Consider the following 12,216-nt stretch of genomic DNA (forward strand, 5'->3'; position numbering starts at 1 on the left):
GGTTGGATCTCCATGCAGTCCAAGGGACTCTCAAGAGTCTTCTCCAACACCACAGTTCAAAAGCATCAATTCTTTGGTGCTCAGCCTTCTCACAGTCCAACTCTCACATCCATACATGACCACAGGAAAAACCATAGCCTTGACTAGACGAAACTTTGTTGGCAAAGTAATGTCTTTGCTTTTGAATATGCTATCTAGGTTGGTCATAACTTTCCTTCCAAGGAGTAAGTGTCTTTTAATTTCATGGCTGCAGTCACCATCTGCAGTGATTTTGGAGCCCAGAAAAATAAAGTCTGACACTGTTTCCACTGTTTCCTCATCTATTTCCCGTGAAGTGATGGGACCAGATGCTATGATCTTCGTTTTCTGAATGTTGAGTTTTAAGCCAACTTTTTCACTCTCCAGTTTCACTTTCATTAAGAGGCTTTTTAGTTCCTCTTCACTTTCTGTCATAAAGGTGGTGTCATCTGTATATCTGAGGTTATTGATATTTCTCCCAGCAATCTTGATTCCAGCTTGTGTTTCTTCCAGTCCAGCGTTACTCATGATGTACTCTGCATATAAGTTAAATAAACAGGGTGACAATATACAGCCTTGACATACTCCTTTTCCTATTTGGAACCAGTCTGTTGTTCCATGTCCACTTCCAACTGTTGCTTCCTGACCTGCATACAGGTGTCTCAAGAGGCAGGTCAGGTAGTCTGGTATTCCCATCTCTTTCAGAATTTTCCACACTTTATTGTGATCCACACAGTCAAAGGCTTTGGCATAGTCAATAAAGCAGAAATAGATACTTTTCTGGAACTGTCTTGCTTTTTCCATGATCCAGTGGATGTTGGCAATTTGATCTCTGGTTCCTCTGCCTTTTCTAAAACCAGCTTGAACATCAGGAAGTTCACAGTTCACATATTGCTGAAGCCTGGCTTGGAGAATTTTGAGCATTACTTTACTAGCGTGTGAGATGAGTGCAATTCTGCGGTAGTTTGATCATTCTTTGGCATTGCCTTTCTTTGGGATTGGAATGAAAACTGACCTTTTCCAGTCCTGTGGCCACTGCTGAGTTTTCCAAATTTGCTGGCATATTGAATGCAGCACTTTCACAGCATCATCTTTCAGGATTTGGAACAGCTCAACTGGAATTCTATCACCTCCACTAGCTTTGTTCGTAGTGATGCTTTCTAAGGCCCACTTGACTTCACATTCCAGGATGTCTGGCTCTAGGTGAGTGATCACACCATCATGATTATCTGGGTTGTGAAGATCTTTTTGGTACAGTTCTGTGTATTCTTGCCATCTCTTCTTAATATCTTCTGCTTCTGTTAGGTCCATACCATTTCTGTCCTTTATTGAGCCCATCTTTGCATGAAATGTTCCTTTGGTATCTCTTATTTTCTTGAAGAGATCCCTAGTCTTTTCCATTCTGTTGTTTTCCTCTATTTCTTTGCATTGATCCCTGAAGAAGGCTTTCTTATCTCTTCTTGCTATTCTTTGGAACTCTGCATTCAGATTTTTATATCTTTCCTTTTCTCCTTTGCTTTTCACTTCTCTTCTTTTCACAGCTATTTGTAAGGCCTCCCCAAGACAGCCATTTTGCTTTTTTGCATTTCTTTTCCATGGGGATGGTCTTGATCCCTGTTTCCTGTACAGTGTCACGAACCTCATTCCATAGTTCATCAGGCACTCTATCTATCAGGTCTAGGCCCTTAAAACTATTTCTCACTTCCACTGTATAATCATAATGGATTTGATTTAGGTCATACCTGAATGGCCTAGTGGTTTTCCCTACTTTCTTCAATTTCAGTCTGAATTTGGCAATAAGGAGTTCATGGCCTGAGGCACAGGCTGCTCCTGGTCTTGTTTTTGCTGACTGTATAGAGCTTCTCCATCTTTGGCTGCAAAGAATATAATCAATCTGATTTTGGTGTTGACCATCTGGTGATGTCCATGTATGGAGTCTTCTCTTGTGTTGTTGGAAGAGGGTGTTATGACCAGAGCATTTTCTTGGCAAAACTCTATTAGTCTTTGCCCTGCTTCATTCCGTATTCCAAGGCCAAATTTGCCTGTTACTCCAGGTGTTTCTTGACTTCCTACTTTTGCATTCCAGTCCCCTATAATGAAAAGGACATCTTTTTTGGGTGTTAGTTCTAAAAGGTCTTGTAGGTCTTCATAGAACTGTTCAACTTCAGCTTCTTCAGCGTTACTGGTTGGGGCATAGACTTGGATTACTGTAATATTGAATGATTTGCCTTGGAAACGAACAGAGATCATTCTGTCGTTTTTGAGATTGCATCCAAGTACTGCATTTCAGATTCTTTTGTTGACCATGATGGCCACTCCATTTCTTCTGAGGGATTCCTGCCCGCAGTAGTAGATATAATGGTCATCTGAGTTAAATTCACCCATTCCAGTCCATTTCAGTTTGCTGATTCCTAGAATGTCGACATTCACTCTTGCCATCTCTTGTTTGACCACTTCTAATTTGCCTTGATTCATGAACCTGACATTCCAGGTTCCTATGCAATATTGCTCTTTACAGCATCGGACCTTGCTTCTATCACTAGTCACATCCACAGCTGGGTATTGTTTTTGCTTTGGCTCCATCCCTTCATTCTTTCTGGAGTTATTTCTCCACTGATTTCCAGTAGCCTATTGGGCACCTACTGACCTGGGGAGTTTCTCTTTCAGTATCCTATCATTTTGCCTTTTCATATTGTCCATGGGGTTCTCAAGGCAAGAATACTGAAGTGGTTTGCCATTCCCTTCTCCAGTGGACCACATTCTGTCAGATCTCTCCACCATGACTCACCCATCTTGGTTTGCCCCAAGAGCATGGCTTATTTTATTGAGTTAGACAAGGCTGTGGTCCTAGTGTGATTAGATTGACTAGTTTTTTGTGAGTATGGTTTCAGTGTGTTTGCCCTCTGATGCCCTCTTGCAATACCTACCGTCTTCAGTAATGATAACATAACAATTTATCAGGATTTGCTATGCAATCTCTGGGTTGGGAAAATCCCCTGGAGAAATGAACAGCTCAGTTCAGTTCAGTAACTCAGTCCTGTCCAACTCTTTGCAACCCCATGGATTGCAGCACAAATAGTCTCCCTTGTCCATCACCAACTCCCGGAGCTTACTCAAACTCATGTCCATTGGTTCGGTGATGCCATCCAACCATCACATACTCTGTCGTCCCCTTCTCCTCCTACCCTCAATCTTTCTCAGCATCAGAGTCTTTTCCCGTGAGTGAGTTTTTTGAATCAGGTGGCCAAATATTGGAGTTTCAGCTTCAGCATCAGTCCTTGCAATGAATATTCAGGACTGATTTTCTTCAGGATTAACTCACTGAATCTCCTTGTAGTCCAAGGGACTTTCAAGAGTCTTCTCCAATTCCACAATTCAAAAGCATCAGTTCCTCAGTGCTCAGCTTTCTTTATAGTCCACACATCCATACGTGACTACTGGAAAAACCATAGCTCTGACTAGACAGACCTTTGTTGGCAAAGTAATGCCTCTGCTTTTTAATATGTTGTCTAGGCTGGTTATAGCTTTTCTTCCAAGGAGCAAGCATCTTTTAATTTCAAGGCTGCAGTCACCATCTGCAGTGATTTTGGAGCCCAGAACTATAAAGTCTCTCATTGTTTCAATTATTTCCCCATTTATTTGCCATGAGTGATGGGACCGGATGCTTTAAGCCAAATTTTTCACTCTTTTCTTTCACTTTCATCAAGAGGCTCTTTAGTTCTTCTTCACTTTCTGCCATAAGTGTGGTGTCATCTTCATATTTGAGGTTATTGATATTTCTCCTGGCAATCTTGATTTCAGCTTCTGCTTCATCCAGCCCAGCATTTTGCCTAACATATAAGTTAAATAAGCAGGGTGACAACACACAGCCTTGATGTACTCCTCTCCCAATTTGGAACCAGTCTGTTGTTCCATGTCCAGTTCTAACTGTTGCTTCCTGACCTGCATACAGGTTTCTCAAGAGGCAGGTCAGGTGGTCTGGTATTCCCATCTCTTTCAGAATTTTCCACAGTTTGTTGTGATCCACACAGTCAAAGACTTTGGCATAGTCTGTGAAGCATAAGTAGATGTTTTTCTGGAACTCTCTTGCTTTTTCCATGAGCCAATGAATGTTGGCAATTTGATCTCTGGTTCCTCTGTCTTTTCTAATACAGTTTGAACATCTGGAAGTTCACAGTTCACATATTGCTGAACCCTGGCTTGGAGAATTTTGAGCATTACTTTACTAGTGTGTGAGATGAGTGCGACTGTGCAGTAGTTTGAGCATTCTTTGGCATTGCCTTTCTTTGGAATTGGATTGAAAACTGACTTTTTCCAGTCCTGTGGCCACTGCTGAGTTTTCCAAATTTGCTGGCATATTGAGTGCAGTACTTTCACAGCATTATCCTTTAGGATTTTAAATAGCTCAACTAGAATTCCATCACTTCCACTAGCTTTGTTCATAGTGATGCTTCCTAAGGCCCACTTGACTTCACATTCCAGGATGTCTGGCTCTAGGTGAGTGATCACACCATCATGATTATCTGGGTTGTGAAGATCATTTTTGTACAGTTCTTCTGTGTATTCTTGCCACCTCTTCTTAATATCTTCTGCTTCTGTTAGGTCCATACCATTTCTGTCCTTTATTGAGCCCATCTTTGCATGAAATGTTCCCTTGGTATCTCTAGTTCTCTTGAAGAGATCTCTAGTCTTTCCCATTCTGTTGCTTTCCTCCATTTCTGTACACTTGTCACTTAGGAAGGCTTTCTTATCTCTCCTTGCTATTCTTTGGAACTCTGCATTAAAATGGATATATCTTTCCTTTGCCTTTAGCTTCTCTTCTTTTCTCAGCTATTTGTGAGGCCTCCTCAGACAGCCATTTTACCTTTTTGCACTTCTTCTTCTTGGGGATGGTCTTGATCACTGCCTCCTGTACAGTGTCATGAACCTCCATCCATAGTTCTTCAGGCACTCTGTCTATCAGATCTAGTCCCTTAAATCTATTTCTCACTTCCACTGTATAATCATAAGGGATTTGATTTAGGTTGTACCTGAATGGTCTAGTGGTTTTCCCTACTTTCTTCAATTTAAGTATGAATTTGGCAATAAGGAGTTCATGGCCTGAGCCACAGTCAGCTCCTGGTCTTGTTTTTGCTGACTGTATAGAGCTTCTCCATCTTTGGCTGCAAAGATATAATCAATCTGATCTCAGTATTGACCATCCTGAGATGTCCATGTGTAGAGTCGTCTCTTGCGTTGTTAGAAGAGGGTATTTGCTATGACCAGGGCATTCTCTTGGCAGAACTATGTTAGCCTTTGCCCTGCTTCATTCTGTATTCCAAGGCCAAATTCGCCTGTCATCCCAGGTATCTCTTGACATCCTACTTTTGCATTCCAGTCCCATATATTGAAAAGGACATCTTTTTTGAGTGTTAGTTCTAGAAGATCTTGTAGGTCTTAATAGAACCATTCAGCTTCAGCTTCTTCAGCATTACTGGTTGGAGCATAGACTTGGATTACTGTGACATTGAATGGTTTGCCTTGGAAACAAACAGAGATCATTCTGTCATTTTTGAGATTGCATCCAAGTACTGCATTTCAGACTCTTTTGTTGACTGCCCACTGCACTACTCTGGCCTGGAGAATTCCATGGACCATGGGGTTGCAAAGAATCAGACAGAACTGAGTGACTTTCATTTTCACTCTCTTTCACTTTCATAGCAACACTCTAGTTGTGCTTTTAAAAAATATATTACCTCATTTAACTGTTATAATAATTGTTGATCTAATTACCATCTCATTTTATAGAGACAATGAGGCTCAAAGATGTTATTTCATGAACAATGTCTCCTAGGTTTTAAATTATAGGGCTGCTTTTGAACACATATGTACCTCTTTTCAGAACCCAAGCTCAACATTCCATGGCACACTTTCTTTTAAGAATTGCTCCTTTGGCTATGTATGCCTCTACGATATGCAATGAATAAATATAAGCTTTAGTTTAAAATAAATTCAATTAAATTTCAGTTAGGAGCATGCGTCCTGGAAATCACTCTGCCTGAGTCCAAAGCTTGACTCTGTCAGTTGATACTCAGATAAACTTGCTCAAAACACTTAACCTTTTGTAGGTTTGTTGAGAGGATTAAGCATATTTAAGCATGTTAAACTTAAATGTGTACTTGGAGTGAGCACTGTATAAACTTAATCTGTTGATAGATTCAAGTGATTTGTTTTGGAAGATGTGTTTATGGCAAATGTGTAATCAGTCAGTTCAGTTCAGTTGCTCCGTCATGTCCAACTCTTTGTGACCCTATGGACCACAGCACGCCAGGCCTCCCTGTCCATCACCAACTCCTGGAGTTTACTCAAACTCACGTCCATTGAGTCTGTGATGCCATCCAACCACCTCATCCTCTGTCATCCACTTCTCCTCCCGCCTTCAATCTTTCCCAGCATCAGGGTCTTTCCAAATGACCTTCTTCACACCAGGTTGTCAAAGTATTGTGTGATATAAGACTGATAATAATCTCTTTCTGCACCTCAGTTTGTTCATTTGCACAAGTGGGAAATTGACAATGTAATCTGCATGGCTCTTTCAGCTTCAACAGCATGTAACTGTTAGATAATTCATTTGCTAAGTTTTTTATTCCACCCTATGCTTTATTTTTTCCCCCACTTTTTGGACTGTTTTGAGTCTTTGTTGCTGCTCATGGGCTTTCTATAGTTGTGGTGGGTGGGGTACTTTCTAGTGGTGGCACACTGGCTTTTCATTGCCGTGATTTCTCTTGTTGTGGAGTTTGCGCTCTAGAGTGTGTGGGTTTCAACAGTTGTGGTGCATGGGCTTGGTTGCTCCACAGCATGTGGGACTCTCCTGGATGAGGAATCCAACCCATGCCCCCTCCATCAGCAGGCAGCTTCTTAACCACTAGACCACCAGGGAAGACCAAAACTATGCTTTAGATCAGAGAATCAAGAAGAATAATTTATTGCCATCATAAAATGATAAAATAACAGGGTGTTTATATAATTCCAGGGCAAACTCTTTGCTGTTTACCAGATGTTCTTTGCTTTCTCATTACTACAGAGAATTTAGAAAATTCCCATGGAGAATGGCACAGAGGTGACGGACTTCATCCTGGTGGGTCTAACCAATGCTCCAGAACTTCAGATCCCCCTCTTTATTGTGTTCACCCTCATTTACCTCATCAGTGTTTTGGGAAACCTGGGGATGATCACACTGATCCTGTTGGACTCCTGTCTCCACACCCCAATGTACTTTCTCATCATTAATCTGTCTTTGGTGGACTTTGGCTACTCCTCAGCTGTCACACCGAAAGTGATGGCTGGGTTTCTTAGAGCAGACAAGGTCATCTCATACAATGCCTGTGCTACTCAGATATTCTTTTTCGCAGCCTTTGCCAGTGTGGAAAATTTCCTCTTAGCTGCAATGGCCTATGATCGCCACGCTGCAGTGTGTGAACCCCTACATTACACCATCACCATGAAGAAGAGTGTGTGTGCCCATCTGGCCATAGGCTCCTCCGTCTGTGGATTCGTGAATGCCTCCATCCACGTTGGGGGCACGTTCAGTCTTTCTCTGTGTGAGTCCAAGCTGGTCCATCACTTTTTCTGTGATATTCCAGCTGTCATGGCTCTCTCTTGCTCTGATAAACATGTTAGAGAGGTGGTTCTCATTTTAATTTCAGGCTTTAATGTCTTTTTTGCTCTTCTGGTAATATTTATTTCCTACCTTCTCATATTTATCACTGTCTTGAAGATGCACTCGGCTAAAGGATACCAAAAAGCTTTGTCCACCTGCGCTAGTCACCTTTCAGCCGTCAGCATCTTCTATGGGACAATCATCTTCATGTACTTGCAACCCAGCTCCAATCACTCCATGGACACAGACAAAGTGGCCTCTGTGTTCTATGCTATGGTCATCCCCATGCTGAACCCTATAGTCTACAGCCTGAGGAACAAAGAGGTGAAAAGTGCATTCAAGAAGGTTTGGGGGAAGGCAAAATTCTCTCTAGGATTTTAATGCTGCATGATGTACAATAATCTAGTTTTGTTCCTCTTAAGTCTTTCCATTCACATTTTTAGACTTGAAGTACATTTAATTGCTAAAGTTATATTCTTACCACTCAGAAATCTGTTGTATAATAAAAAATAAAGTGTATGTGATACTTGAACTAAATATTTTGAGTCCTGCTTCTTAAAAATATTTCTAATGGTTTTTGACCTATTCACTTGCTACACAGACATTTTGAGTCCTGCTTCTTAAAAATATTTCTAATGGTTTTTGACCTATTCACCCTTGGTTTATAATGCAATAATTTAAGATAATTTAAAGGGCATTTTTTATTTCTTTATTTCTCCTTTCATACTTGTTAGCATTTTGCCTTACATGGCAGTGCTCCCGCAAATATATTTATAATTGTTATGTCTTCTTCTTGGAATCAGTAGGACCAGTCAAAGTTCTGATGAACAGAAAATCTTTTTCCAGCATATGTCTGTATGCCCTGTTTTGGGCATATGTTTTTGTATCCATTCAGCCAGTCTTTGTCTTTGCCCTTTATGTTTAAATTTATTGATAAGTATGATCCCATTGCCATTTACTTTATTGTTTATATTTGTTGGAGATGATTTAAGATAATTTAATTTGAATGAGATCCTTAGAAATAATCTGCAAATTTTTCTTTCATGTCTAATCTTCTTTATTTCTTTAATGGAATATCTGTTTACCTCATTTTACTGAGCCTTAATTGGTTTTTTTTCCTTGTTAAAAAAAAAAGTGGGTTATTTAATCCTAAAATGAATATCTGTTTTAAGGCCTTCATTGGTTAAAAAAAAAAAGTTTTATTGAAATGACACATAAATATTGAAAGACATTATCAAAAATGAAGTTATATTTCTGTCTTGGCTGAGTCATTTTGTAAAACCAAATGTTCACATTACAATTTTCAAAAGGATAAACGAACTTGAATATAAGAAAAATAAAGGAAAATAAAAGCATTTTCCATTATTTATATATGACCACAAAGTTTAATGATATTTTTTAAAAATGCAGAGAGTATTGATAACATTGTGCATTTTCTGTCTGCAAATGCTTTGAAATGGTTGATGTGTCTCATTTGTTCATACTTTAGTTGAGTTAGGTCACATTTTTTGCTCTCCGAGTCTTCTCCCGGCTCCATTCACACCAATTCCCTTGCTATTTCTTGACAACTTCACATGTTTCTGCATCAGAGCCTTTGAATTTGCTGCTCCGAGTGAATGTCCTTAAATGTTATCCTAACCCAGAGACTTCCCTGACTATCTTTATAAAACACTCTCTCATCCCCTTACACACCAACTCTTAACCCTGTATTTTTCTTTATAATCCTTATCAACACTCACTCATGTATATTTATTTGCCCTCTGGTTTGTTAACTATTTCTCCCTGTTAGAATGTAAGTTCCTAAGAACAGTGACTTTATCTCTTTTTCTCATCATGTGATTCTCTGTATTTAATGGTTATGTGTTTCATAGTAGATTCTCAGTAAACAATTATCAAAAGTACAAATAAATTGAGTCTTTTTTGCATCATATGTTAAATCTTTGAACTGCTGATGATTATATTACAGTGTATTCCCCTTAGTAAAATCAAAATCAATTAGGGTATTGGAACATAAATTTATGTTGAACCTTTATTTATTTAATTGAAAAATTGTCCAATGTAGAGGAAGAGTTTTGCCATTTTTCAAATGAAGGTATCATTTTATTGGCACATTTTATGGAAAGCTACCTAAGCATAGCATTTAATGGATTATAATAATATTTTCATCTTGACTCAGTCATTTTGGAGAAATAGCATCTTCACATGATAATTTTCAAAGACATAAAATGACTAGAGTAGAAGAAAACTGGTGGGGCAGAGAAGTGAGGAAACGCAGAAACAAAGGGAAGTAGTCAAGGGAGACCAAATAATAACAGTTTAGTAAGTAAGCAAAGTCTAGGCCCTTTAGTTCCTTCTCAAGGGCTGTAGATAATATTCTGGGCCACAGATACTGAAACCCCCACCAGGTGGAGACATGATGATACGTAATGACCAGACTGTAGTCACGACATAAGCTGCCACAATTCCAAGAATTGGCCAAAAAAAAACCATGGGAACAAAATGACCCTGGAACTGAAGCTTCATTGTCATTAAAACAATCAAAAGGACACTGGTCAGACCACTGAAGACCAGTTTCAAGATGACTGTGTTGTGTCTACATGTAGCTCCCCCTCTCAGCCTATGAAAGCTCTTGCCCTCTGATTGTTGGGGTTGGGGACAGAGCTGGCCTTTGGACAGGAGTCTGCCCTTCCCGCCAGTTGCCATCATCCAAAATGAAGCAAATTTTCCTTTCCACCAACCTTGCCTTTAATGACTTTTGAGTGGTGAACAGTCAGAACCCACTTTCAGTTACACAATGAACTTTTGGAATCCACAGCATCTGATAGATCATCTGAAACCATCTTAAACATTTTTTCCTTTGGAATTATGTCTCATTAAGTGGTGAGTAACATCAGATAGATTCTATATAGTAAGTCACAAAAAACACAAAGATAAGAAACTATTAAAAGTTTTTAATATTTGATTCAATTTGGAAAATTACTTCATATGCTGAATGTATAATTAACTCTAATAACTCTAAGGGCTTCCCTGGTGGCTCAGATGGTAAAGCATCTGCCTGCAATGTGGGAGACACGGGTTCAATGCCTGGGTAGGGAAGATCCCCTGGAGAAGGAAATGGCAATCCACCCCAGCACTCTTGCCTGGAAAATCCCATGGACGGAGGAGCCTGATAAGTTACAGTCCATGGGATTGCAAACACCCATATTGAATGTAAATATAACCTATATTCAGTAAACTAGTATGAAATATAATTATCACTTGATTTTTGCCTTCCAGTGATCTGTAATAATGCTACACAATGGTATTTGTTCCTTTGCCTTCTCTATCTCTATGCAATTAGAAGCATTCAGCATCTCAAGGTTTATAAGACTGTGCTTTAATGCCTTAATGCAGTCATGCTGATTCTAGCGGGACAAGCATAAGTTTATCTCACCAGCGTGTGTTGATGGGATACTAGAGACATTCCCTCTAGCCCTAAAGTCTATGCGACGAGGAATGTTTCTCTTGCTAGAATCATTTTGTTATTATTATTTTAAATATTTTTAAAATTTTAGAGTACTCTAAAATTTTCAAAACAGTTTACAGAGGTATTACTGACAATTCCCATATACCCATTCCCTGACCCGGTTTCCCCTCCTGGGACTCTCTTTACCACGTGTGAGAGGGAAACTCTGTCAGTCGTCTCCTACTCTCTGTGTTTCTCCAGGTCAGCACACTGGAGTGGATAGCCCTTCCCTTCTCCAGGGTGTCTTCCCAACCCAGAGATCGAACCCAGGCCTCCCGCATTGCAGGCAGCCTCTTCACTGGCTGAGCCACCAGGGACCTTTGTCAAACCTGGACATCAACATTGGCATTACTACTATTTAAACTTCAGATTTTACCTGGATTTTGCAATTTTTTCCAACCAATTTTTTTTCTCTTCTAGGAGACAACTCAGGAACAACATTGAGTGGACATCTCACGGTTCCTTCATTCCTTCTTGTCTATGACAGTTTCTCAGTCTTTCCTCATTTTTCATATTCCTAAAGTTTGGGGGAATACTAACTAGATGTTTTGTAAAGTCTCCTAACTTGCATTTGTTTGAATTTTTTTTATCATCGTTAGATGAAGGTTGGGGTTTATGTGAAGAATAAGACCCCATTTTCATCTTCTTATACAAGGGGTTACATGTAAACAACATGACTTGATGCTGTGATATTAACTTCAGTCACTGGCCCAGGATAGCTTTTCTATGTTGTCCAGTGTCAAGAAAATTTCTCCCTTTTCTATTTTTTTCTTTTTTGTAAGCAACTCACTAAGTCTATTTGATCCTCCAGGCTATGGAGGACTAAGGTTGACCTCCTGCAGTGGAGGAGAATATACCAATAAATTATTTAGAATGCTTATGAGGGAAAAAATGATCTCTTCTCCACCACTTATTTATTTATTCAATTATTTGTTTATGTAACCATAGGAACACATACTTACTCTGCACTTTGTATTGTAATCCAATATTATATTGATTTATTTATTTTGCTTAAATTGTTCCAAGTTTGGTCACTGGAAACTCTTTAATTTTT

The 12,216-nt window shown here is 39.5% G+C and overlaps 1 protein-coding gene across 1 annotated transcript; it reads left to right on the top strand.

The window, feature by feature from the left end:
* Positions 1-7,099: 7,099 nt before the first annotated feature.
* On the top strand, positions 7,100-8,038 carry LOC102277578 (olfactory receptor 5B2). Its single transcript, XM_005911502.2, has one exon. It carries the CDS (start codon positions 7,100-7,102, stop codon positions 8,036-8,038), a length of 939 nt encoding a protein of 312 aa, XP_005911564.2.
* The last annotated feature ends 4,178 nt before the right edge of the window (positions 8,039-12,216 follow it).

This window comes from Bos mutus, chromosome 15, assembly GCF_027580195.1.
Source record: "Bos mutus isolate GX-2022 chromosome 15, NWIPB_WYAK_1.1, whole genome shotgun sequence".
Classification (NCBI taxonomy): Eukaryota; Metazoa; Chordata; class Mammalia; order Artiodactyla; family Bovidae; genus Bos; species Bos mutus.

Excerpts from the sequence above, each read along its gene's own strand:
- LOC102277578 (XM_005911502.2), top strand. The coding sequence starts at position 7,100 with ATGGAGAATGGCACAGAGGTGACGGACTTCATCCTGGTGGGTCTAACC.